This window comes from Seriola lalandi, unplaced genomic scaffold (genome assembly GCF_002814215.2).
Source record: "Seriola lalandi dorsalis isolate HSWRI2012SDOR001 ecotype SW California unplaced genomic scaffold, Sedor1 jcf7180002054464, whole genome shotgun sequence".
NCBI classification, from domain to species: Eukaryota; Metazoa; Chordata; class Actinopteri; order Carangiformes; family Carangidae; genus Seriola; species Seriola lalandi.
The window spans coordinates 1169552-1197444 of record NW_019525017.1 but is presented as its reverse complement, the minus strand read 5'-3'; the positions used below and the strand labels follow the sequence as shown (position 1 = coordinate 1197444).

Here is a 27893-nt window from a genome sequence, read left to right as displayed (position 1 = left end):
TAGTGGTTGATGGGACGCCATCTTGTTGGTCTGTCTCAGGTTACACCACTTTTCTGCAGGACCTTTCAACAGAGGCCTGTATTGACACATTTAAATTGGATATGGGTTACTTCTTGTCCTTTTTTTATTGTTTTATTTTGCCCATATCTAACATTACATGCTATAGCCCTTGTAATATAGAGTGTAAAAGTTACATAATGTTTACTGTCGCATCATGTTGAGTTTGCTGACTGTAAATATACAATGGCACGACAGCAAGGACACAGAGTCTCGAATGTGCTGATTAGATACCTGAGTAAACACATTAGAGGCAGAGATATCAGTTTGTCAAACATTGGTATTTACAGTCAGCATGTTAATGGAGTCACATTTATTTGTTTGGAAAAAAAACAACAACAAATATGATAGCAATGCTTTTTAATGTCTAAGAAAAAAAAATGAAAATACAGTTCCAAAAATGTTTTTCCTTTTTGAATTTTGAATTAAATAATCCAATTGGAGTTGTGTTTTTTTTTTTTTTAAAGCAAATAATCTTAATCTAAATCTTACATCTAAATTAGAAATATAAAATGACACAAAAACATGGTAATCTATTTTAAGTAAAACATTCAATTGTTATTAGATTATGACATTAGATTTCAATTAAATTCAAGTTTCAGTCGGGATGAAGAAGATGTGTTTGGCAGACATTAAAATGAATATTATTTAAAAGAAAATTTACTTAATCTTGATTTAGGATATATCATCGATTGCTGTCTCATGATCATTTAGTGTATTTCAGGAAAAAAAAAAAAAATGCCCACTGGATCCTGAAAATTTAATTGCATAATTTGTACTTGTTGAAAACACAAATGCATATTTGATGATGAAAAATGCATATGAATTTTCAAGCATGCATTTTTAACTATTAGCTTTTTATCAAGTTGCATAAGTAAGTGTAAAACTAATCTCTGTAAGAATTTGCCTCCACACTTGAAGAGGATCGTGATACTGAATATTTTAAAGTTTACAGCATTTTCTTTAGTTTCCCCATCGACTTCTGTTGTTTCATATACCTGCTGTCACCTCCCTCTCTTCTCTCTGCATCATGGCTGTTTGTTTGCTCATGGACATTGGTACAATACACACCCATCTTGTGTTTGTTGAGCCTCCTCTGCTGTTTGACTTTATGTGTTTATTCTGCACACATTAAACCAGTCTTCTTCCTCTCATAACTGCAGGTCCGGAGCCACAACTCTACAACGTAAACTACAGCCCCGGGGATGGAGCTGTGGGCTGTCCAGAGGAATACGATGAGGTGAGGCAAAGCTCTTGAGTCTTAGCCTCTCTCTAGTTGTGCATGTGGCCCAGTTGTTGTGGCCTCAGTTCCCACTGTTGCACACAACAGGACAGTGTGAAGGTCACATGCTGACCTCCCCGTGCACTCTCACTCGTCCCACTGTAATTCACTGAGTGGCTTGCAGAGCTATCATTACCACTCTGTGAACGTTCCACAGACTGAACACCCTGGTTTGGCTGACACTAAATAGCATCTGGCAGGCTAGGCTTTTGAGTATTCTTTGACAAATATTGGATTAGCTGGAATGTGCTAGAGTTTTTACATGTGTGTAGCCTTGTGTTTTTACAGTTGTGGTAAGCATATGTGGAATTCCTGTCTCCTCTTGTGCACGCAACTTGTATATTTAACCATCATTGTTGCTGGCCTCTGCAAAATTGAAACGTTTCTGCTATTGTGTGCACATCAAGCACTGTAGCCCTGCGGCTGTTGTTTTAGTGCTGTATATTGCACAGCATTAGCCCCCTCTATTGGTGTAGTGTAGAAGTGCAGGCCCATGTACTTAAGTCAAGAGTGCAAATGGATTCCCACCACTTCATCCCATTTTACTGGTTGCATAAGTTGATAATTCATGCAGCACATGAAGGCCGGCCTTGTTACAACAGACCATTCATATGCTATAATTGATGGAGCACCATCAAGTTGAGGGTCAAATTTAGATAATTGGATTTACTGTAGATGTTAAATGGTCTGTATATTATATCGCATGTGTCCAAATGAGTTAATCAAGAAATAGATCTTCCTCTTCTGTGTGTTCTAATGATGCCTAAATGATGTGTGATACAGCTCAAAGACCTGATGTAAATAGCTGAGTTGCTTTAGATGTTAGACTAATATTAATGTTCAAATACAAATGAGCGTCTGTCCAGGGTAATTTATTTATTTTTTTTTATTTTTTTTAAGTTAAGGTCTAATTTATATAATGTTTGCTTACATATGACTATTTGCAAACTGCTAAGCTTCTTGGTCTTTGTACAGTTTTTGCAATGCAGTTTGGTTCTTACACTTATAAGGTTTTTCATTGAAATATTACATGTATTTCAGTGTTTTCTCTCATGTGCAATTAAGCTGGAAACAAATGAATGAAAACAAATTGATCAGAAAATGGCCACAAGAAAAAACTGAAGGAACATTAGATGCCAGTCCGAAGCAAGACGCTGTTATTTATATATAAAGTATTTTCTACACAAGATATTCTAGTTGCTGTAGCTGCTGTTTGCTGGAACCCGTAAGCAGAGTTCTGGGGAAGTTTCTGTATGTTTGAAGTAGTCGCCACACCTGCGTCCATTGCCTTGTTTTTCCCTTGAGTTTCTGGCAAAAAAAGGGTTCCTCTCTCTCAATGGCTGTGCTGTTCTAGCCCTGTTTGCTTTCAAAACAGGCAAGGTAAGGCTGTTGAGCTGAGGCTGGGAATGAGAGTAAGGCAATGCCCCATCCACCCCATTTTTCCCTTACTAAATATTTTCTACCTTTGCTAACTTTCACATTTCCATCTCACATTTGAATTCATAAATAGAAACATAACTGCATTAATAGTGGCCTTTCCATTTGTTATAACTTATGTCTCTGTAATTGTTGGTATTGGCTCATATTCTGAGCCAATGAGTTTTACAGCTTAACAGCATGTTAGTTTTCTATTGGCACACAGTCATATCGTTATGGCAGGTTGTTGTGATGTACAGTATGGCCCTCATTCACTGTGCTGCCTGAGACATGTAGAACATGGCTTAATGATTTATACTGTCACACTGGGCCGGGAAGTGAAGCTCCCGGGAGCCAGCAAAGATTAAACAGTTATTCAGCTGATCGTGTGCTGTTTTAACTCGGGGCTGAAAGCTGGTAGTAGTTGATTGAGCACTACAGCTGACTTCTGTTACTCTTTGGACTTTGTCTCTGTCTCCACCCCTCTGACCACCCAGCAGAGCTGAACGAGGTGTTACGGTATTTTCCATTTTTCCAACATACTCTCTCTCACTCTCTCTGAGAGTGACGGTGAGGAAGCGTTAGTAGGAGTTATTAGGAGGCTCTCATGGCAGGCCAGCTTTCCTGTCAGTGAGACTGGACAGAGAGAATGGTCCTGGGCATGGTGGATAGCCCTCTGGGCCCTGCGTCTCCTGACACTTCGTTTATAATGGTATGTCCTGCTTTTACGACATGCCTCACCTGTCCTTTCTTCATTACTGCTTTATAGTTCTGATACATGATGATGTGTGTCTAGTGTCAGATGTTCTTTTTTGGCATGTGTCAGTCTGTGGGTTTTGTGTTTAGCATTTGGTATTTAGTGCTGGGCAAGCCTGAGGCTTGCACGTTTTTATCTGAACTTGTTGCTTAGAGGTGTTGATACAGCAGGTTTTCCTTGGAACAGCCATCTGAATCACAGCAGACTGCGTCTCTGAAGTCTGTTTATGCTCTGTGTTTTGTTTGGTTGATGGTGTAATTGGCATCACTACCAACTGGCCAGACCTGAAGATTCAAAACAGACCATCTTTGTAATAGATGCTGTTTTTTGCACTCTTCAAGCTATAGGTTTTTTTTTTTTTTTTTTTTTTTTTTTTAACTCATAAATGCAAAATAAATTTAGAGTGATGGTAAAAGCTTGTTGAATACTACTTCTTTGTTTGATCATTATTGCTGTATTGGAGCAAAGTTTTCTAAAGCCATGCTATTATTTAAATCCGAAAATACAGTATATGCAGCATTCACTCTAGTGTGTGTGTGTATAGTAAGTTCCATTCACATTCATGCCCTGCTTTTACCTTGGTGAATTATTCATATCAGTTTGGATTTGTACTGCTTGATTTACTGCTTGATAAGTAATCTGTGATTTGATTATTCTTGTTCTGTTTCTGTTGCTGCAGCAAAATGAGGTGACCGACAGTGCATACCTGGGCTCCGAGAGCACATACAGTGAGTGTGAAACCTTCACTGATGAGGACACAGGGGCCCTCGTACCCCCTGAGATGCATGAGGATGTGGAGACGGACAGCGGCATCGAGGCCACGCTGCATGACCCTGAAGATGGCGGAAATAGGTCAGTATAAATTTCACACTCAGCCATATACACAATGCCAATTTTGGCCAGTGTGCTCATATTTCCTGGACATATGTCTCCTCTGCCGTGCATTTGGTGATGAGAAAGCTGCTTGTGACCCTGAATGACTTCTGTCATGAATCATCAATTGTAATCCACTTGTCATGAGAACCAGATCAACGTCATAATGCTGTTCGAAATTGCTGCTGGCTACAGAATTTACCGTAAATGTGTGTCAAATCTCCAGCTAAGGGTTAGCCCTGGAGTTGCCCTGCACTGACCTTTCACACAGACCACGTGGTTTACAAGTCTTGTGTGCCCAGTGCTGGATCACTCAGGTTCTATTTGGGTCACCAGACAGGCAGATTAAACGGAAGCAATAGACAGCCGCAACTTTATTGACCCAGTGTCTTGAATTCCTCTAAATACACCAGTGTGTCAGTCAGACATACAGTATGTTACTAATATTTTGTGTTTGGTCTCCTCATTTTTGTCCTTAGTTGTCCTTTTTTAAATGTAGCCGCTCATGTACTCATACACCGTGCACTGTCACGGGCAGTTTGAGGTAACATTTCCCATAGTCACCGGGGACTTTCACTGTTGATGTTTTCTTTGAGGCTGAACAGGAAAAGCTCATTCAGAGATAACTTGAAATGTGAACAGTGTAAGCATGAGAAACCTTGAACACAAAGTCCTTCCACCATTCTTTACCGATGGCAGTACGTCTCGGTGGTTCTTCATTTGTTTGGGCTGAAAAGAGACTGAGAGCCGCTCATCTTCTCTGAATTCTCAGGTTATGGCATAAGCTGTTGATGATTACAGTAAGTGAAATATTTTCAGTGTTTAATGTATGTTCTGGCTTTTTGTCACAGCGATATTCATTTGTCTTATGTTCTTTGGCTTATGGTCGCTTTGGACTGAAGTTGGATTTTTCGATCCTTTTTTGTGTTTGCACTGGAAAATGCCGAGTTATCCGAGTCGACGTCAGTGCTGCCTGCTTAAAGTTTTCAAAATAGGGAAGGTCATCCTTTTTACTGACTACCTCTGCATTCCAATTGTGTTGCAAATAAGTTGGTGTGATGGGTGTCTCCTACTGACACACAGCTGTCACTCTGTGTCACACATTGGAGTCGGTTTTTCAATAATTAACTGAATTGAAATCATGGCTCTATTTGGTAAAGTGTTGGATTTTAAACCGCTCTGACTCAAAGACAGTATATGTATATTGTGATCAGTTTGAATTACTCTGTGTAGAGAGGATTATGGATTGAGTAAACAGTAGTTTTTGACTTATAACTAGGGTGCAAAGGGTCAACAGAAGGGCAAGATGGATGGATCATCCCATCATTATTTTATTACAGCTTCAGTCTTGAAAACATACTGCTTTTGTTTTGGAAAAGTGAACTCTAGTCACTGGAATTTAATTCCAGCGCAAAAGACAAAGTAGTACCACAGTATACTGTATTTGTCACATGTATCATTGATGAGCATAGTAGTGAGTCATTTTGGACCAGCAGGACGGTAACAAACTGTCTCTCTCCATTATTTTCATCAGATAAGAAAGATGAATAGAACTTTTTATATATTTTAGAGTCTAGATCAGACTCTGATCATGTACCGAGTTTCTCTCATTTTCATGGGTTAAAGAAATTTGCTTCTTTATTTCTTATTATTATTATTGTTAAAGGCGAGTAGCTGCTGCAGATGAGGCCCATGTATCTGCACGAGTCTTGTTGATATAGTATTCAGGGCAAACACAAGGGAGGAAATGCAGAACAGTGAGACCTTTGCTGACTGTGTGACCTGTCTCTCCGGCTTGATGACGGATTGGAGTGCTCTGCCTGACATGGATGTGTTTGGACTTCCCATTCCATGATTGAGCCTTGAATTCCAGGAAGTGTTGAGTTAGCTCTTTTTTTGTTTTCCTTTTTTCCCCCTTTCTTTGGCATGGGCTAATCTGATTCTCTCCCTTCCACTCACTCATACCATTGCCACCCTAAATCTAACTGCTGACTGGAAGGCAACACTCACGCTTTATGACTCTATGACCTTCATATCCTCTCACTTCAGCAGTGTGTTTACTAAAAACAAGTAACCTCATTGCTGACTCGCCTCCTAGAATAAAAGAAACCCCACTCTGATTTGTCAGTGACTTATCATGCCGGTGAATATCTGTGAGTGAAGTTGTTTGTATAAAAAATTTGGACATGTTTCTCACTGCCAAACTTTTTAAAGGCATTTTCCAAGTCAAAAACAGTTTGTTATTTAACATTGACTGTGAGTAAGTGAAACAAAAAGGCTAGTAACTAAACTGAGTTTTTTGCAAAGCAGCCTGGTTAACCGACTGAACCCTAGCTGCAGCCTGCAGCCAGATAAGACATAGTCAGAGCTGGAGAATATGCACTGGACTGGGGATTAAGAATCTAACAGGATTAGCCTCCCCCACCCCCCTCTGTTTTACCCCTGTGTCCCTGCACACATTTGGTCCTTGGAAGGTCAGCAGGACTGTCTGTTGGCCGTTGCTTAGCCTCAAATCTGATTAACCCACTCACTCAGTCAACCCTTTCTGGTACAGCCTCAAGTCTTTTCGGTTGCACAGACGATGCACCATCAGTCATGTGGCGCTGTAGATTGGCAGCTCATTAGGACCACAGACGTGGCCGTTTTGAAAGGCCGGACCCTTTTTTTTCTCCAAACAGGAGAGTCTTGGTTTTTATTTTAAATCGGTGTAACCTGTGAAGTTTCAGGATTCCACTCTGGTTGTCTGGGGTTTTAACTCCAGTTGCTCCACGGCTTTCACGCCAGGGCAGTGGAGGGCGTTTAAAGATGCGGTCCCTCTCTTCACCATCCCTCTGTGTGAAGGACCTCAATATGGGGCCAACTAGTAAGAACCTGAGTAAAGGGTAAGTGGCTTCAGAAATGGTTGTTCTACCGTTTAAACGGTTCAGCCGAATGTTTGTTCAGGGTGGTACTGCAGCTGAAACTGCGTTGTTGGCAGATTTAATGAGATGAATAGTTGCCAGAGTTGTTTGCAGAGTTTGACAGATTTTTTGTGCAACAGTAGGTTTTCACACTGTAAATTGAGGTGATGTTTTAGCATTGAATTAGACAGATGGATGCCTTTTTTTCTTTTTTCTTTTTGTAAACAAGCAAAATGGGCTTTGTCATCATGTGCTGAGAAAGCAAATGTTTGTGCTGATTTGGACATCCTCGTCCTGTGTGTGTGTTTTAAGACGTCTAGCATATCCTGCTGGACAACAGGAAAAAGGCTAGCTTTCCTGTTCAACGAACATCAAGGGGTTTAAGCTCTTGTAACACTATCAAATTCACATTGTGTAAGATAAGCAGCCCGTTATGAAAGCTGAAGTCACAGCTCCTGACCCACATCAGACCCCACGAAGGCTCCTCTGACGTGTCTGAAGTGTTGCCATCGTGGTTTTGCATTACCTACGAGGCACAAAACATTTTGTTTCTGCCAAAGCAGCCTTTGGGATTAATGTGAATTAACAGATTACCTTTGAAGACAAGTGATCGTTGAACTTGTCCAGATTGCCGTTCTTCCTGGGGAGGAGATTAATTATACTTGTGTGGGATTTACAGTAGGCTCTAATCATTTCCAGGCTTATGGGTCCCAACACCCCAACCCTCAGCCAGGCTTTTTAGAGCTTGTTACTGAAATACTATTGCATGTGTATATTTTTTGTTTTATTGGAGTCGGAAGATGGGCCTTGTTTGGTTTGGCTGAAATTATGGTTTCTTAAATGGATGGTTATGTAGCTGTTTATAACCGGTTGGTCGTCCATTTTTATTCCATCTAAACATGACATATTTTCCTCTATTTTTGGCTAGGACCTAAAGTTAACTACACTGTTGTCTGTATACACAAGTGAACACACACACTAATACAGTAATCCATTCTTATGTGTCCCTCAGGTTTTCCCTGAACTCTGAGCTCCATAACCACTCCCTGGTGACGGTCATCAGTGGAGAGGAGGAGCACTTTGAGGACTTTGGTGAAAGCAATACCTCAGAGTTGCTACTGGAGAGCAGCGTGGAGGGGACGGAGGGGGAGGCCGACTCTTCTCTCGTGCAGCCCCTGGAGCAGGTCAATGGCTCCTCACTTCTGTCTCCCAGGTACGAGCACGTCTTCGCTGCACTGGGTCGAGTTTTGACTAATTCTGACCAAAACGTATCAAAACATTTTACATTTGTTGTGCTCTATATTTTCAAAAAAGTCCTGATTCCTCCTACGAAATTAGACACCCCAAAGGTTATTTAACTGACGTGAATATTAATACAATTTGCATCAGGCTGTCAAATAACTTTCCTTTTTATCAACCCTTCCTGATAAGAGGTGTGTGACACTGTTACATTCTCAGCTGCATTGTCGAGGCCCAAATGCCTCTATGTACATTCTTCAGAGAAAATGTTTTTTCTTTCAACAAAGCCACTGGGGTCAAACATTGATAAGAGCTATCTGGAGATGTCCTTCACAACCCTGTCTGCCTCCTTTTTCTGATGAAGGGCAAGATTAATGGAGCGAATACAAAGTTCATTCCGGCAGGCTTACTCTCACTCTAGCAAAGAATATTGGAAATGCGGATACTTGGATAAATTCTTCTCTAAAACTGCTAAAGACAAAACATTTCTCAGTTAAACTGTTTAAGTCTTAAGGGTGGTGTCTGTCACCAACTGTTCTGGGACAGGCAGAAGGTGGGTGTATTGTTGCGTTGAGTTCAAACACATAACAAGCTTTGCCTCTAGGCTGCAGTAGCACAGGCACCGGTTGACGTTAGCAGTGTAAAGACAAACACTGTAATACAGCCAACACATACACTCCTCTTTATGGCACACTTCATTTGTGTTGAAGCACCTGCTGTAGCCTTTTCCCAGTCATCTCTTTCCTCCGTCCTCCTCTGTTTTCATCAGTGACTCTAAGCTGGATAATGCGTAATTCCCACTTGGGTGATATTTCCGTAATTTGCTTTGCCAGGAAGCTCTTAACAGATAACTACCCAGTCTTTTTTTTTTTTTTATCCCATTGACAATATGGAAATAAGCTGATCATTGAAGTACAGCCTCTCTGTTTATTCCTACTGTTTTGTATGAGTAATTGTTATAATAACAGGTAGGCTAACATAGCAAAAAAACTACGTGATTATGTGTAACATGATGTTTGGATATTTACTTGAATGATCCACATTTTGAAAATGATGTCTTCATAGCACAATGTAAAGGATACATTCAAGTAAATAGGATAAATCTAAGAAGATAATAAGGGGAGAATCCTTAAATTATAAATTAATGAAATTATTATGTAATTTTATATTATCACATTTTAAGTTATATTTTTATATTAGAAAAACTCTTTGTGAAAGACTATATCACATACAAGTTGAGCACAGATCTGCCTGCTTGTCAGGGTGAAAAAAAAAATCACACACACACACACACACACACAAAAAATAACTGCATCCCACAAACTTCACCCACTCAGTGTGAATGCGTCACCATGTTTTGGAGCCATTCGTGCTCATTGTTGGCGCATGTAGCCGCGCTGCCTACACACACCCCCTTATTTATCAGTCTACATATTACAGAACTTTGTCTACATCACTGCAGCATTTTTTTAACAAAGTCATCCCTCATGCTGTCAGTAGAAAACGGCAACAGTGCATATGACCATAAAGTGACACTCATTCAAAGTCTGCTATGTAACACAGCGTTTCTGCCTACATTAACAAGAACCTGTGCCAGTTTGTTGCATAATTCAGACGTGACTCGCTTCCTGAATGAACAATCAGCTGGTAGAGGTGATGTGAGGAGAGGGTACAAACTCCCAACAATGAAATGAGCAACCATGTGATTAATTTGTGTCATTTTGATTTATTTAAAGAAGTAGTAAGAAGTCTGAAGGTTTCTTTGAAAAGACACCAAGGTTGAATAGAGAAGAATGTTTGGCAGCAGGGGAAAATAAATCTTTCACTGAAGAGAGTTCGACACATTCCTTTTCCCAGAATGTTTTGTTTCTATCCAGAAAACAAATCAAGGCCACACTGCACAGTCTGTTTCACGTCTCCCTCCCACCGAAGCCCTCAAACTTTACTCTTTCAAACTCTTCTGTGGATTTCACTAACACCTCCTGCACCCTCAGAGGTGTCCTGTGCCATCTCAGTGCACTGCACTCCCCCACACCCCGACTCCCCTCCCTCTGTCCCTCCTTCTTGTCCATCACTCACCACTTCCTCCTCCTCTTCCTCCTTGTTTCCTCTTTCCAGTGCACCTGCTCCTCTCCCTGACTGCTTTCAGAGCTTCCTCAGGGAGGAGGCGCTGGACTTTTTCTGTAGCCAGTGTCACAAACAAATAAGTCGTCTCGAGGACCTCTCCACTCGCCTCAATTTCCTAGAGATGACTAGGTAACACATCATTCACAACCCACTCCGACTGTAAGCTGTGTGAATGTGTTTGCAGTGCTGAATAGATACAGTATCGCGCATGTTCTCATGATGTGTGCATGCTGTGTTGGACTAGCAACAACATGGTGTGTGTTTCGTCATGTTAGCATTTAGCATTTATTGATGGAAAAACGCACTTAAGGAATTTCAGTTTTCACTTTTCACAGCCAGTTCCTTCCCATTGTTACCATCTGTGCAAATTATCATTTGTCACTCATGCATAATAAACATTTTTCACATTAATTGATTGATTGATTGTACTTGTTTAGTTAATTTGAATGAGGTTGTAGAGATATGAAATAATAATCCTGGGTATCACAGGTGAGTGGTGTCTATTCCATTACCTTCATGCTTCATTTGAGTTGTTGCAAAATGCCAGCTGGTAGTTGAGTAAAGCTTTTCAAAGAACCTGCTTTTATCAGAACAAACATGCTGATCCAGGATTACTGACCAGTAGCTGTATTACAGAAACTTAGTAACTCTCAAATCCTATTTCCTCTCTTTACGAACTGTGCAACTGCAGAACATAAGATGACTAACTTTTAAAGAATTTAGAAATCTATAAAACTTCGAATTGCCATATAGTTTTGTAAGTTTCTATAATGCAATTTGTTACAGGTCTGTTAAGCAAAACCAATCCTAGATCAGAATTTGTATAGCTTTATTACGCTGCTGTGCTTGTGTTAGATTGCTGTGATGTGTGAATATTTTCTAGAAGTTTTGTGTAAAATCTAGTGATTTACTAGTAAAGTAATAAGACCCCATCATGCCCCTGGATTCCTTAATGGGGCTCTGCTGTCAAAGAGAAGGACTGGGGGTGGATAAGAGGACCATCAGAAGATGGTATCTCTTTCCTCTTTCCTTTTTCTTTTCCTGACCATTTTTCCTGTTGTTCTGTCTCCCTATCCAGCGCTGGTAAGAGGCTGTCCAGCAAGAAAGTAGCAAGGTAAGCAAAATAGTTGCTCTGATTTCAGTAAGCAAGGTCTCGTATTTCTAGTATGATTGTAATAGATAGTTGTGTTTGGCATGAGAAAATGACACTTTATCAAATGTCAACTGGCTCCTGGGAGTTACGTTGTTTTGTTTTTTTTCCTCTCCACGTGCAGACATCTCCTCCAGAACAGCTCCATGACTCTGGACACCATGAGCGACTTAACACGGGACATCCTGGAGCTCGCTGACAATGACATCACAGACAAGGTGACATAGTAAAAATAAACACACCTGCCTCTGCAGCCCTCTGGTTACACACATTCATATGTCTGAGCTGTCAGTTTTCACTTTTTGAAGTAGCTATTAAAGGAAGGAGAAACTTTTCATATTGGCAATTACACAGATACGTCAGTACTGCAACACATCATAGTTGATTACTCTTAACAATACATTTCAAATTTTGTTTTGCTAACCATGAAGGGTTTACTTTTCCCAGGTGCTCCTCCTTGAGCGTCGAGTGGCGGAGCTGGAGAAGGAGTCGGAGGCCTCGGGGGAGCAGCACGCTCGGCTGCGCCAGGAGAACCTTCAGCTGGTGCACCGGGCAAATGCCCTGGAGGAGCAACTGAAGGAGCAGGAGCTCCATGCTGACGAGCAACTACAGCAAGAGACCCGCCGCCACAAGGAGGCCCTGAGCAAGCTGGAGAGGGAGAGGGGGCTGGAGCTTGAAAACCTGCAGGCCAGGTGAGCACATGAGGAAAGACCTGGCTGTTTTTAGAATATCTTATCTATAAATATGTTTACTGTACAACAGATTGCTTTATAATGTGAATAAGATTTGTCCATGCCACCTGGTTTATTTCATTTGTCATCAGATATTCAGATGTTTTTGATACTGGACTCTGTGATCGTTGAAATCTGAGTGTGATTTCCATGATGACTTTTTAGGTTGTGCTTTTTGGTATGTTTATTTTACTTGATTTAATGGTACATTAAAAACACATTTGTTCATGGTGACGCTAGTGGTTGACATAGTGTTTGTTGGAGGAATAGTGCCACCTTCTGGCACATAGCTGCCACTGAACATAAACTGTCTATATGGTACAATATCGTCAACCATTAACAAACAGTGCAGATATAGCAGTTGTTACTTTGTGGTTGCAGTGTTGCTTTTTGATATGAATGTCTTGCACTTGTTTCTCAGGCTGCAGCAAATGGATGAGGAGAACAGTGAGCTGCGGTCCTGTGTTCCTTGTCTACGAGCAAACATCGAGCGACTAGAGGAGGTGAGAGCAATAAAACTTATCTCCGGGTTTGTTTTTCCTTCCTTGGGCTCACACTGTAATCTTTCTCATAAGTTCCATTCCTCAACTTCTGTGTTTTTTTTTTATTTTCCAGGAGAAGAGGAAGCTGCAAGATGAGACAGAAGTCATGTCTGACAGACTTAAGGATGAGACGGAGTCCCGCAGGAAGATGGGTGACAAGCTCAGCCACGAGCGCCACCAGAGCCATAAGGAGAAGGAGTGCACACAGGAGGTGGAACTGCTTTCTCTATGTACAAAATAAACAATGCCCTGTGTATCGAAATATAATACAATACAGTGTAGAGTTACACGGCATGCCCTTTACCCACCATTTTATGCGATTCCTAATGACTTAACTAACTGATGTCTCTTGATCTGTTTCTACCACAGCTAATTGAAGACCTACGTAAACAGCTTGAGCACCTACAGCTGTACAAGTTGGAGGCCGAAGCAAAGAGAGGGCGCTCACCCGGCGCAGGGCTGCAGGAGTATCAGACCCGCACCCGCGAAGCCGAGCTGGAGCAAGAGATCAAACGACTCAAACAGGTAGGTTTTCCTCATTTCTCTGACTCCTCACTCGATTTTTGTAGCGTTTTCTCATTCCATCACTCGGACCAGACTGTCGTGACATAGAAGAATGATTTAACACTTGGCCTGCAGTCTATTATGATGCATTACATTTGACTTGACCTCTCCAGGACAACCGCAGCTTGAAGGAGCAGAATGACGAGTTAAACGGCCAGATCATCAACCTGAGCATCCAGGGAGCCAAGAACCTGATGTCGGCCTCATTCTCCGACTCCCTGGCAGCTGAGATCAACTCTGTGTCTCGCGCAGAGGTGTGTTTAGAAAACAAGAAGGTTTTACAACATCGTCACGACCAGTTTACCTTTTTATTTGAATTCTCCACTGACTTCTGTTTCTCTGTGTCCAGCTGATGGAGGCTATCCACAAGCAGGAGGAGATCAACTACAGACTCCAGGACTACATCGACAAAATCATCGTGGCCATCATGGAGTCCAACCCCTCCATCCTAGAGGTCAAATAGACACCATGCAGCCAGAGAGCCACTTGGAGTGACTCCTCAGGCTGTTAAATAATATTCCAGACTTGGCTAAAAGAAAACTACCAAGAGAGGATGTAAAAATATTCAGACATAATTTTGGTAGAAAAAAAATACAACAACGCACTCAAGTTACCCCCCACCCCACCCCACCTACCCCACCAAAAGAAAAAAAACAAAAAAAGGAAAAATTTAAGATTTTTAACAAGTCCATGGCTGTCAGTGAAAAATAAGCTATTTTCAGTTAGATATCCCCTGAGTCTGTACTTATTTGTGAGTGGTAAGTGTTAACCCTCCACAAAACACTTGGGTTCTGGTGACTTCCATGTATTTGGCTAGAGGGACCTGAGTCACCCCCCCCCCCGTGAGAATGTGTAAATGTGTGCAAGAGGTCAGTATCATTCGGAGTAGAAATCTACCCCATCCCTTTCCCAAAACAAAGTGTCAATGTTTGATTGAGCTTAAAAAAAAAATCAAATAAACAACGATCAGACAATTATACCTAAAGGCCTTAAATGAAAGGTGATCAAAGGATACATTCATTCTGCGTACCATACATGCCTCAGTGCAGTCGGTGGGCTGTGACGTCCTGATCCAAGCTGAGTCGTGTTTTAATCACACGAGAGAAAGCCGTATGAAGCTTTGGTCAGGAAAGAGACAAGTAAACTTTGTCTTTAATAAGTTAAAAACTTGCTGTGCTGCCTATCAGGCCCTATAACAGTGTGTTGTGTCCTTTGACCAAGTTCAACTGTCTTTCCAGTGAACCCAAGTGAGGGACATTTCTAGGAGTTGAGGATGAGAAATGCCCGGAGGGTTGTGTGCGTGTGTGTGTGTGTGTGTGTGTGTGTGTGTGTGTGTGTGTGTGTGTGTGTGTGTATGTGAGGTGTTTGAAATTTTTTTTTTTTTTTTTTTTTGCTCTGTGTTACTTAAAAGGTTTTGAAAAAGCTAGGTGACACTAGAAGACGTAACAAGAATGACACAGTCAATCTTGTTAAAGTCTCAGTCTCCCAAATGAAGGAACCGGCTGGTTTATAATGTGCTTCATCTCATTTATTTTTACAATGAAACAGGGTCCCGGTGCTCAGGTGGGCTGGAGACCTCAAGTGGAAAAATCACTACATTTCCCATCACTCCCTGGCACAAACGTTAGATAACTCAAACTTATCTCACTAAATGTAGACTGACTGACTGTAACCGACAAACTATAACCACCTCGTCACTTTGTAAAATCTCCAGACACTTGAATTAAGCATGAAGGGAAACTGATGAGTGATTCTGGGAATTGTAGTTTTATTTTTCTAAGTACAGCCCACCTGATCCCAGTGTTCTCTTGCTGAGTGAAAGTGACAGAGAGCAAGCTGATTCAGGTTACCAACCTTTTTTTTTTTTTCTCTTTGCTGCACAGGTGATGTATGGTCAGTAAAAATGACACTCGGGAGGTTGTATGTGAAGAATCAAATGGTTGTACTTTGCACTAAGGTTTGTTTTGATTTCTTTATTGTTGTTGTTGATAAAACTGTTGATTGTGAAGGGATCAAATGTAAAATTGAAGATATTTTGAAGCCCGTACGAAGATGATAGCACGTTGGATTTGTTGCTACAGACAGATGCAGCAGCAAAGTTGGGGCTGGTGTGTGCTGCAGAAATCCCACTCATGCTTAAGAAGAAAAAACACATCACACTATTCTTACTGTCATGTTCAATCGGAAATATTCAAGAATACTACAAAAAAAACTCTTAAGATTAGTTTTCATTTAAATACTGTATTTTTTCAGCCATCAGGATTTCATCTGAGCTTTTTCCCTGGATTTTGGCCAGTTTTATTTTTCCAGAACTGATCTGCATAATATTGAAGAGAGATGGCAGACTTTGGTAGCAATAATGCTTGGCAGGAAAGTGGACATTGGTGGAAGGCAGATGAAACGAACCTGCTCTTTATTTCCTCTGCTGAAGCAACATCTGCGTTTTCAAAGACTGATTTTTTGAACTGATGCCGTGTTTATCGGTACTGTGCAGCGTCAGTGCTTTTGGACATTTCTTTCTGACTCAGAAACTGAACTTAAGTGTCGGATTAACCCGCCAGATATCTTGAAGGATTTATAGTCGAAGCCGGGGAGGTTGTTTTCTTTTTGTCCAAACAGCACGGCGTTCTGCACCAGTATCTTAAGAAGAATTCCTATTTTTCACCCTGTTTAATCCCCTCTAAATCTTATCTCACTGCTCTTCTTCACCTGCCACTCCATGGAAAAATGGCCTTGGATGTAAATGACTTGTACATGTAAAGTTTTTTCTACACTCATTCTAGATTCTAGGTATTTTTATAGCCAGAAAAGAAAAGAACATTTCTTTTTCTTGTCTTAAGCTGAGAGACAGCTGCCTGTATTCTTCTCTAGCATGTAGCGTGTACAGTATCTGTTTTGGGTTTTTTTTTGTTCATTTTTTTTTTTTTATTTTAAATCACATGCAGATATTTATTCATCATTCAACACAAACAGCAACTCACACTCTGTGACCTGTTCTGCTGAAACTATATTTGTACATTTTTGAATTCACAAGGGGAGATCACTAATTCACAGTGAATGAATCTGTGGGAGAATCTATTGAATTAAGACACATTTAAAGCAAAGGCGTGTTGTCCTTGGGTGAGTCTCCATTATGTGAAACAGCTTGAATATGAGCTGCTCAGACTGGTCGTTGTTGAGGTTGTCGCACTCTTCCATAATGCTGAGGTGGCTTTGACCTGTTCAGGGTTGTGATTTTTAGATCTATGGCAGAGTCTGCAGTTTCTACTGTTGTCTTCCCAGATGGAGTCAGGTACTGCATGGAAACACAGATTCTTATTGTATATCTCTGATTCAGTTGTTTGACATATGTTTTGAATGACAAATCATATGCTATAATATCCATCAGTGGAGTTCTAGGTTGTGACACCTCATAATATCAGCACGACACCTAAAAACTCATATCTAGGCTTGCTGAGCTCAGCATCCTGCCTTTTTAGTGTAATGCGAAGTTTACCCCAACAGATTTAATGCTTTATTCTTTAGAGTAATGAGTCATTTATGCTTTATAACGAGGAAACAGGATGACACCTGAACACAATGGGTTATATTACAGTTAATTCTCTCCTTGCATCACATTTTATTGTCAGCTTTTGACAGATAGTTTGAGGACTAACACGACTGGCAACAGAATAACTAGATGACAGGTGAGACTACAGAGCTGATAAAACATTCCCTCTTAGCAGAGCTGAAGGTGTTTGCACTTTAAACAAATCCAATTTCTCCATTTTAACTCCTGCTTTCAAAATGACCAAAGACAGACATTTGAACCTAAACTGATCATTTTCTCTATCAGGGTCCGTGATAACGCTTTTGGTTATAGCCTGTACTGTTCTAATAAACCACAAATTGACAGATTCTCAGCTTGCCCTGAAAGAAAAAAGAAACTGGCCTGCTAGTCTAACACTGTGCCTCTGTGTCTCAAACTTTGCCTCTAAACTAACCTGATGATGAGCCCTGGGAAAAGCACTGACCACATGACTGTCAGTTTGTTAAATTATAGAGATGAAACCTGTAAATATGAATTGTCATTTTTGTGAATTTATTTTCTCTCTCTCTCTCTCTCTCTCTCTCACGCTCACTTCCAGTGTCCAAAGAAAGTTTGCTCAAGGCACAAACATCACTACTGGAGTAGTGCATGGCTTGCCATTATGTGACATGGGAAGATAAAAAGAGAATATTGTAGAAAAGAGAAATTGTAAAAGTTAAATTTATTCCTATTTTCAAAAATAAATGTATAAATTATAACAGTATTGGTTACAGCTGTATATTATTTTTGAAGATCCCCAAATGATCTAATCCTAATTGTTACTGGGGAAATATAATTTCTGTCATTGTAAAAAGAGAAAATTTAAAGGTAAGCAGTGAAAGTAAGATTAGAAAAATAAATGGAATAAAAGGACCCTGTGTTGGTTGTCATGTTTTTTTGCAAGTATATCCATTTTACCATGTGTTTGCTTATTCTGCACACGTACTTAATATATGTTGGAGTTTTCCGCAGAAAACAAGCTCACTCTTAAACCATACACATTATTTACACAATTAATTTGACAGAAGAAAAGTTAAGGCGTTAACCCCATTCCTTCACTGTGACTGGCAGGATCTCACATGGTCATTTCAGGTTTCAAGTTTTGTTTTGAAGGATTTGAGTACGGTATGGTACTTTTTCTCAGGAATGTGTAAACTGACCATCACTAAGGTCAGAGCCTTGAGGTTCGTTCAGGTGCGTTTTGAATATCTTCATCTCCAGATGCCTGTTCCTTCTTCCTCTAACCCATAGATCTCCAATCACTCTTTGTATGTTTTTGTCTCCAGTGTCTGATCAACATTATGTTAAGTACCAGACCTTGAAGGAAGGTGTGAAGCCCATTTGTCTCCTAATAGTAACCATGTAAGTGTAGGTGTGCAATAAAATCAACTCATACTTGATTTGTGTCTTGAATCAGTGGGGGCCCATTTGTGTTAATCAGTATTCAGTTGGTAAATGAATAACCAAAAGACACACAACAACATAATAATAATAATAATAATAATAATAATAATAACATGGAAAAAGCAATGGAAAACAAATTGTGTATATAATAACTCATACAATGGATTAATTGGTGTTGAATAATAAAATATTTAGACACAATTATATTTATAAAAAGGACATAAGAGTAAAAGTTCTGGTTTTATATTTGTTTACAGTTTACTACAGTGGTCCAAGAGGTCAGATTTAAACTACTGTTCAATTTTTTTTCAGATGTTACAGATGCTGTCACCTAAGTCACACAATGGTCTCTTATGATGCTGGACCAGTATAATTACTATGAAATGTGATGTTTAGCTCATATTACTCTTGAGAAAACTTGATGTCAGATGCTGAAACCACTTCAATTAAAGGCTGTAATGTAACCCGCAAATTGTATTATTATTTTCACTATCAATCAGTTTAATCTAATATTATTCTTGAACTACTCACATATGTATGCTTACATGCCGGTTTTTATTTTAAGTCATCGGCTTGCACTTTTTTAATTGATTAATTCGCCGATTAGTTCATTTGTTAATCGATGTAGAAAGTTATACACTGGGTATGACATCACGAGCACCCAGAAGTGTTGCAAAACGTTACGTTACGTTTCCTTCTTGAATGCGGCACCAGGGCAGACTGTCCCCGGAACCTTACGTCGCCGTCTTGCTCACCACGAACGTATTTTGACGGAGCACAAGCAAAACGAAGCGACAGCGCGGGCTGTCATAACGTGAACTGACAGTAGGAATTGTAAATTTCTCCTCGAAAAGAAATGTTTTAATGTCACAATGGCTGTAAATTGTGTCCGCAGTCGTCATGTAAATTACTGTTGTCTCGTTTAATCAAAAGTCTCAGGTGCGTATCACTTTTGACGGACTAGCGGCTTAAGCTAATTCCAATGTAGATGCATGTTTATTTATTTATGTTTATTCTGTATTGTGAAACCTTTCTTCGATGATAACGATCCTCTGCACTCAATGACTGTTAGCTACAGGATCGATAGATAGACTTTAACTCAGACTTAGACTTAAGTTAGACTTAATTCTACTCAGCACGAGTGAAGGTCCAAAAGGTTTTGCTGTGATATACTGATATCAGTTGTAGCTTTATTGCATTTTAGAAATTGTCTAAATGAAATAATGGTTATTCATTATAGGAGACTAATTTTGTTGTGTGGAGATGGATGCCTTCACAGAAACGTCATTGCTGTTTTGGGGTAAAGTGTCCCTTTAATTTTTTGTCTAGGATGTAAAGCCACCAGTTAATAACTTTTTCAAAATGGAATCACTCACCCCTTACACTGAGGTCCGTCTGATGGTGGCCCAGTGCTTCCGGACACTCACTACATCCACAGATGACAAAGACATTATTGCTGCTCTTCAAACACTCCACTCTTACTTGGATGTAGGACCCGAGAGCACACCCACTTCAGTTCAGCGGGCTGAATTCAGAAGAGCTCACTACACCCGCACCCTTCAGTTCCTTGTCAGCAACATCCAGGCAGACTGGTTGCACAAACTCACAGCAGCCCAGCGCACAGAGTTATGGGGTGGCCTGTTCCTCCACGGACCTCCAGAGCAGGCTCTGCTGGTGCTGATGGAGGGAATAGGAGCGCTGAGGTTGGTGCGGCTGGAAGAGGGATGTGAAGCATGTTTATCATTTTGTCCATTCATTAATTACTATGTTGTCTCTTTTCTGCAGACCCAGCACGAATCTGGTTTACCTGGTCAGCATCACTGAGAAGTTCCTTCAGAGTGGTCGCCTCGCTGACCTGCTGTGGTCATACTGTCTGGAGGCAGCTCCCTCTGACTCCCCTCAGCTCCGAGAGACTCTCCTGGGGCGTATAGTGGCGCTGCCGGACCTCACCGCCAACAGGTTACATCCCAACAACAAGCCCCTCTTTCTTCCTCAGCAGTACTACCCGTTACTTGCCACAGAGATGCTCACTGCCCTGGAGCGGACCTGCAAGGCCCTGAAAGGTGAGGGAACATCTGTCAAGCACTTAGCAATAATGAGAGATTTCATAAAAATGTGTTATGTGTCAGGATAAACTGTCATTTCTGTAATTGTTTGTTTGTGTGTGACAGATGGAACAGACTGTTCCTTAACTTTTGTGGCTCAGACTCTAGGAAAAGTGTGTATCCAGGGACATAGCGGTGAGTTTATTTACTGTGTGTATGAAAAGTTTCTATATTGCTTCTCCTCTCATAGTTTTCCCACATTCACACAGCAAGCCTCTTGGTCTATGGGTAGCTCCATTATTCAGTAAATTTATAAATAACAATTTTGTTAATTGTTTAAAGTATTGATCAAAGAAATTTTATAGCTTTTGTCTGTTTTACATGTTCTATTGTCCATGAAATACTATTGTCCATGAAATTCAATTCACCGGTAAGAAAATAAGGAATTGATAAACTTTCAGGGACTGTTGACAGCTGATTATGGTGAAATATTTGGTCATACCAAATATTTCTTGGCTCTTCAAGTTTATTATCATTCATACATAAATAATATTTTTCTTTCACTAGTTGTATAGGAAATAAATTGACCCTTGGTTATTTATTGCAGCATCCATAGTGACACAGAATCCCTTAAATCGTCCTTTGGCTTTTTCTTCCTCTTGTAGATGTTGTCCTGGCAGTTATGGCTCCTCAGCTGTCTGCCTCCACACGCTCAGACATGGTGTGGCAGAGGGTTTGCTGGAAGCTGCTGGAGAATGTTCCACAGCGATGGATAGAGAGCGTACTCACTGGATTGGTGCAGGCTGTCAGGGGGTAAGGTGGTTATAGCTTCAGTCAGGCTGGGAAGGTCATACTCATTTAAACAGACATCTGTTTATCTGGACACTAGCGGTCAATTCTCTGTCAGCCCATAATTAACCACGTCTCTTGCCTCTTTTTTCCAGGCCTGAGGCCTTGGGACGGATTATTGGGAATCTAGTGTTAACAAATAAAAAGGCCCAGTTTGTCATCACTCATAAACTGCTGTTACTACAGTATAAGTATAAGGTAAGAAGATAACTTGCAGCCTTACAGTAAATCATATGTGTATTTTGAAAATATCATATGAAGTATGTGTTTTTTCTTTGCCAGACTCAAGTCTTGAGAATAGTTCTGGGTTACCTCGCAGCAGACAGAGAGCGAAGGCCACTACTAATACAGGTGAGTTTATGGTATGTGCAGCAGCCTAATGATATCATGTTAAATGCATTATGCTCATATTACATGTATTTGTGTATGTTTTCAGGTGTTACGGTCTGTGTCCCAGGCCTGGGCTAACCCCAGTGCAGTGAAACACACACCTCTAGAGCAGCAGGTGTATGTTAGCAAGGCCTTACTGCTGAGTGTGAGCCTGCTGAGAGACTCTGAGCTTCAGGAGCTACGCTCAGGTACGATTCTGGCAACTTGTGTTGTGTATCATTCATCTCCAAACACAAGTTACTAGGTTTTCACTTAGTAGCAGCAGCAACCGTAATGCAATCATATAAACTGAAGGAGATTGTTGCTTAACTCAGCTCTCCTCTTCCTCTTCTCAGAGTTACTTCAGTGTATGTTGGGTGGCATGCAGAGCCACCTGGACAGCAGTGTGGTGCATATCAGGCGTTTGGGCATGGTGGTGGGAGAGTGCCTGAGCTCTCGCATGGATATCAATGGAACTAAGCTCAAATTTGAGGTACAGTCAATGTGTAATTACTAGTCAGAGCAGTTAGCTCCAAAACATTTGATGAATGACTTCACTGAAATGCCATTATTTTACCTGATTTTGCGCGTTGTGTTGTGTTGCAGTACGATCAGGATGAGGAAACTCAAGAGCTGCTTTCTCTCATGACCCCTGTCACTAGTGATGAACCAGAGCCTGAGCCTGTAGAAGGGTAGGTGTTAAACATCACTTCAAGATTTGGAAGCTTGGCCCATTGATCAATTTATTTAAGTGATGAGAACATGAGGTCCACTCTCTTCAATGTTCCCCAGAAGGTGATACGCTTTAATGCACTGTGCCGACGATTATGAATGTTGACGTATTGTCTTTAAAAAAGGGAAATGAGAAATGATTCCATCACTGTGTTGCAGTTTGCTCACCTGAAATTGTTCCAAAAATTTGAAAAAATCTGTCATCTTCAGAGTTGATCGTCCTCAAGAGACCAATGAAGTGACTCCATCTACTCAGAATGTAACATCTCAAAATAAATCAGGACCTCAGCCAAAAACTGATCCAGAGTCTGACCTGGATAGGTGAGTATAAATAAGGTTTTGAAGTATTTGTCATTTTTGTTTAGCATTGGAGGGATTATTGAGGTGTATTGTTGACCACGAGTCTTTTATCGATCCAGTGATGATGAGCTCACTCCGTACGATATGTCTGGAGATCAGGAGATCAGTCAAGCATCCCCACCTCGCTACCTACGCGACTGTCTGGAAAGTACGGCTTCACAGATCTAATCTCTTCAATTTAAGTGATCTTATCTAATGCAGTTGTTTTTAAGTGTTGTGTGACTAACTCCAGTGTTTTATTATCTTATAACCCATCCAGATTTAATATCGTCAGAGGACCCGATGCGTGTGGAGCTCAGTTTGAGAGTTGCTGAGGGTTTGGTGAGGAAGAACGTTTTTGCAACCAGAGAAGTATGACACCAACACCAAAACATTCCAGTATTTTATTCTTCTTAAAGCAAATATTACAGACCATTTCTCACATTATGATTCATATTTATTTGTTATGCCATTTTCAGATCAGTGTCCAGCTGACCAAAGTGCTTCTTCACATGGAGGATAAATACAGCATTAATGGCTTCCTGAGTCTCAGACAGGCAACTATGGTGGCTCTCACTGCCACTGACTGTATCCCTGTATGATCTTCCACCTCAGTTTCAGCACTGTGTACCTTTTCCTGTTCAAAATTACTGTTCAAAAATCCATTCTGTCTTTTTTCACAATGTCTATTTATGCTCTTTGATAGGTGACTCAGTATTTGACTGCAGAGTTTTACTCCTTGAACTACAGTCTTCGCCAGCGACTGGATATCTTGGAGGTGAAAACAACAGCAGTATTTTCACCAAATAAATGTATTGATTGATTTGATCTCTTTTAATCATTGCCACAAGTGTATTCATGAAGCTGTTCTTGTTTTGTTTTATTAGGTCCTTGCTCTGGCAGCTCAGGAACTCTCTAAACCAATCACTGAAAAGAGAGATCCATCCACTGGCACTGCTGCCAGTACTGATTTGACTGCATACCCTGGTGACAACCCTGTCCACTGGCGACAAGTAGTAGAGAAGCGGATTCAAAGCAAGACCAAACGCCTCAGTAAGGTACTTACAGTAGACAGACATTTTCTTCTGCCATGTCAGTGTATGAGTGAAGGCTTAATCCTGAGCTCTACATTGATATCTCTCATTGCTACAGGGTCTCACACAACCTCCAGCTACGGCCACCCCTAACCGTTATGCGCCAGTTGCCGGACACTTCTTTTTTCCACTGCTCAGGAATTATGACAAGTAAGTGTTTTCTTTTCTGCAAATTCAAAAGATCAACATTCATAGTTTTTATGCTTAAGTGTACACCTTTTAAAACATGAAATTTAATATTTTTCTGCTAGGCCTGAAGTGACCTTTGACCTGTTGGGCAGTGATCACCTGGTACTGGGAAGGTTGATCCACACCTTGGGTCTCTTCATGCATCTGGCAGTCAACGCACCGGTAGTTTTATTCAGCTGTCCATGCTGACCTGATTATGTGTATATGTGTATATATGTGTGTGTGTATATACATGTGTGTATATATATATATATATATATATATGTGTGTGTGTGTGTGTATAATTAATATATGTATTTATATTTCAATATATCAGTATATTGTGATATTACAATAAGCTAACCACATGTGCTATTGTACTTCAGATAGCTGCACAGATGGGTCGGGCTTTGCTGGATTTTGTGTGGGCAGTGCGCTACCATGTTGACCAGTGAGTATAATGCATGTGTTTTTCTCAGTGTGAATTGATTTTTTGACTGTGAATCTGAAGAGGACTCTTGTGGCCATTAACAACACAGTAGGGTAGTATTCCTGCCACTAACCAGGCTTTTTACCATCAACATTAATTAGGTTACTGTATGTTTATGGTTGCATTCCTTTCCTAGCAACTTGTTTCATCACTTGGCCACTCTAGAATTACCACATTCTGAAAAAAAAATAACAGTAGAGCAGGCGATAAGGTGTGGACGGGCTGTTTGTCATTGTCTTATTTCAATCTGAGCTGTAACCTGAAATATGTCTGTGTTAAAGGATGGTGAGAAGAGGCGTCCTCTTCGCTGTCTGCTCTGTGTTTCTGAGCATGCCCAGTCAAAACCTGCTGTTGGACCTCAGCGATCAGCTGTTTGAGACCAGAACCTGGCTGGCAGGTAAAAAAAAAAAAATCTCTGAAGGCAACAAAGGTGAAATGAGAAATCTGTCCTTTTCTTCATGGAACCTTGACATAGAAGTAATTGGATTTTAAGGGCTGTAGATACATTTGATTTAAGTCTCTATTTATAAAGTGAGTCAGGCAGAGCATTTGTTCAAGCTCTAAGTTATTACAGGATAACAATTTTAGTCATTAGTGTTTCATTTAGAATCTATGCATGAATAAAGCAAATAGTTTGTATGTTACTAATAATAGATTAACACTAAAACACATGTTTCTTGTAAATGGGCTCGCACCTGCATAATGTAATTCTGTCAGGCATGTCCCTGCATTTGCACATATCCATGGACACACAAACACACACAGCACACCCATACACAGCTGGGCCGAATATTTCTGGGAAGTAGATGAGAAACCAGGATGTCCTGTCCTACACAGAGTGTCCGTGACGCGATTGGCTCATCAACTCATCAGTTGTTTTGTTTGTGTTCACAGATGTGGCTGAAGGAGACCCAGATTCAGATTGCCGGAGTCTGGCAGTACAGAGTCTGGTGCTGCTGGATAAGAGCCTGAGGAAACAGCTACAAGATCCACAAACACTTAGTCTGGAATCATGAGCATAGCATCAAGAATGAACAATGAAATACTGTATGTCTCTGTGATGTGGGGTCGGCTTTACCGTACCTCCACCTACGCACTGGCGTGCACAGAGCCTGGAGACTAGAGTTTGGAGGTCGATGGAAATGACGTGCCGGATATTTGCTGGCAGGGGGTCTGGCCTGGTGGTAATGGATGATCCGGACACTGAAGGATGTCGTTTCAGCTCAAGAAGTGCTTGTTGCAGGTGCTGCAGAAAATTTTTCATATCCGGGAACACACAGTCAACCAGAGGAAAGAAGGGCGCACGTCATCTCACACATTTCTTAATGTATTTCTGCATACCTAAATCATGCACACACACACACATTTCAATATACTTATTGTTTAGATGCACATATTGTGTATAATTCATGAAGCAGATAAAATATTAATTGAATGGAGAATAGAATGCCATTTTTGTCCACCAATAAAAGGTACTTCATGAGGATATCCTTTTCACCCTCTTTCCTGTACTGGCACATCTCTCCATACTGTGGTTGTTTGTTTGCAAAGGATATCCTGTGAATATTCACGTGCACACATTCACAATAATGGAAATACTACTACAACTTCCCCTTGAGACATAAATGAAATGTGTGTGTTCATCTCTATGTTCCCAAACAATGATTTACAATTACCAACTACAGAATTGTCTGTGAACATCACTGTACAAGCTCAAAATCATTTGGACCCTAATTTAAAAAAAAAAAAGGGTGTAGTCATAAGCATGACTTACCATTTCTTGCTGGTTGTGGGGGGCCATAAGGTGTGGTTCTGGCCTGAGGTGGATTCTGGTATCCCTTTGAAAAAAAATTATATTAAATAAAATGAATTTCCATTGCAGGGCGAACAAGGACATTTTAAGCAGCTCTTCACAATACAATATTGAAAATATTTTTACTTAAAATTTGTTCAAGCACAAACACCAAAGGTGATATTTAAAAGTAAGGCTAACAAAAGTTAAAATTTTTAAGGAGGTTTTATTTCTTAGAAATGAATAGTGTGTTTCCAAGTACAGTGTACGCCTGATAGTATGCATGTACGTGCAAGTGCTTATAACCAGTATATTTGTATATACAAATGAAGAATTCAGTTTTGGCCCAGCAGCTTCTCATACAACTGACTAAAGCTGAGTGACACACATTAGTATTGTGCGACGATGTGGATAATAACAAACTCAGAAATACGTTTGAGCACAGATTTAAGTTTGCTCAGGTCATGTTATTATTTGCTCAAAGATATTTTTTCTTCAAAATATAATTAGTTTGTTTGCAAAATGTATTTGTGCTCAGAAAGTCCCCTTGTGCGCTCAGGAATGAGACAAAAATAAGTCAATTTTACAGTGATTACTATTAAATGTATGTTTAGAATATAAAATACAAAAAATACGATACGATATATACAGATAACCCACAACCAGGCCTGAAGCGAACCACACGTGCTGGACTGCCATTACTGTTCTGGCGGTGGGCCTGAATGGCATTTCTTAATTTCCTGCTGTTTACCCCAATGCCAGCCCTTCCTTTAGCAGCAGGACGGAATCAGATTACATTACATCCTGTTTCATTAAAAGACACAAAACACGTGAGCAAACACACACATTGTAAATATACCACATTTCACACCCATCCAACCTGTAAAGAGATTACTGGTATCATTTCTTTACTATTGAGTTTGTTGCAACCATTCATCCATTTGTGCAAAGTGTTTTATATTTACAGATTACACATTTACACAAATAACAATGAGACAAATCTACCCCCATAGACAGGAGATGAAAATGTGTTGACAAGACAGGATTGAAGAAAAGAGGAGGAAAGGAGAGTAGAGGTGGAGCAGATGTGTATATATACGGCAGTAATATTTTTGCATCTTCATTTTATGGTCAGAAATATTAAAACTTTTTGTTTTATATTTTTCCTTTTTGAGTGGAGGACATTCCCAGGGATAGATGAGTGGAGCTGATAGAGTGAAAGAAGAAGAAAAGAGGAGGGAATGAGCACAGTGATCAGGAGTAGATCAAATAAAATACAGTATGATAATATTACAGTACATGTCCATGTTGTTTATGCTATTCCTTAAAGAAATGTTATATCATTAGAGTAAATGTTCTTCTGTTGGCCTGATATTCAGTTCAGAGTATTGAAGACATTCACTTG

The 27893-nt window shown here is 40.4% G+C and overlaps 2 protein-coding genes across 9 annotated transcripts in view; both read left to right on the top strand.

The window, feature by feature from the left end:
* Window positions 1-18079, top strand: part of rab11fip3 (RAB11 family interacting protein 3 (class II)) — a 28961-nt gene extending 10882 nt beyond the window's left edge. The window contains exons 3-16 of one of the 7 annotated variants that reach the window (XR_002761016.2): window positions 1221-1297; window positions 4192-4364; window positions 8298-8498; window positions 10643-10780; window positions 11730-11765; window positions 11926-12019; window positions 12249-12493; window positions 12954-13035; window positions 13148-13285; window positions 13444-13599; window positions 13752-13892; window positions 13988-14092; window positions 15522-15595; window positions 15892-18079. Coding sequence is in view for 3 of the 7 variants with exons in the window: in XM_023411279.2 (XP_023267047.1) it covers window positions 1221-1297; window positions 4192-4364; window positions 8298-8498; window positions 10643-10780; window positions 11730-11765; window positions 11926-12019; window positions 12249-12493; window positions 12954-13035; window positions 13148-13285; window positions 13444-13599; window positions 13752-13892; window positions 13988-14092; window positions 15522-15539 (1604 nt within the window). In the remaining 4 variants the exon portion in view is untranslated. Of the gene's footprint in view, window positions 1-1220; window positions 1298-4191; window positions 4365-8297; window positions 8499-10642; window positions 10781-11729; window positions 11766-11925; window positions 12020-12248; window positions 12494-12953; window positions 13036-13147; window positions 13286-13443; window positions 13600-13751; window positions 13893-13987 lie in introns of all 7 variants that reach the window. The other 6 variants (XR_002761017.2, XR_015437573.1, XR_015437572.1 and 3 more) reach the window with 6 other exon arrangements.
* Window positions 18080-19374: 1295 nt separating this feature from the next.
* telo2 (TEL2, telomere maintenance 2, homolog (S. cerevisiae)) lies at window positions 19375-26213 on the top strand. Of its 2 annotated transcripts, none has more exons than XM_023411199.2 (21): window positions 19375-19435; window positions 19940-20313; window positions 20396-20673; window positions 20782-20850; window positions 21321-21468; window positions 21600-21702; window positions 21787-21855; window positions 21941-22082; window positions 22230-22366; window positions 22480-22565; window positions 22816-22926; window positions 23025-23113; window positions 23225-23316; window positions 23424-23540; window positions 23651-23722; window positions 23832-24002; window positions 24097-24188; window positions 24290-24389; window positions 24593-24657; window positions 24978-25093; window positions 25591-26213. In XM_023411199.2, exons 2-21 carry the CDS (start codon window positions 19973-19975, stop codon window positions 25710-25712), a joined length of 2520 nt encoding a protein of 839 aa, XP_023266967.1. In that variant the 5' UTR covers window positions 19375-19435; window positions 19940-19972; the 3' UTR covers window positions 25713-26213. The 2 variants fall into 2 exon arrangements, with proteins under 2 accessions (XP_023266967.1, XP_023266966.1); XM_023411198.2 differs by having other exon boundaries at window positions 19383-19549.
* The last annotated feature ends 1680 nt before the right edge of the window (window positions 26214-27893 follow it).

What these genes read in the sequence shown, in the direction of transcription:
- telo2 (XM_023411199.2), top strand. Translation starts at nt 19,973, where the DNA reads ATGGAATCACTCACCCCTTACACTGAGGTCCGTCTGATGGTGGCCCAG. An exon ending in GAAGGCCACTACTAATACAG is followed by an intron (nt 21,856 to 21,940) that starts GTGAGTTTATGG and finishes GTATGTTTTCAG; the next exon opens with GTGTTACGGTCTGTGTCCCA. An exon ending in CTGCCACTGACTGTATCCCT is followed by an intron (nt 23,541 to 23,650) that starts GTATGATCTTCC and finishes GCTCTTTGATAG; the next exon opens with GTGACTCAGTATTTGACTGC.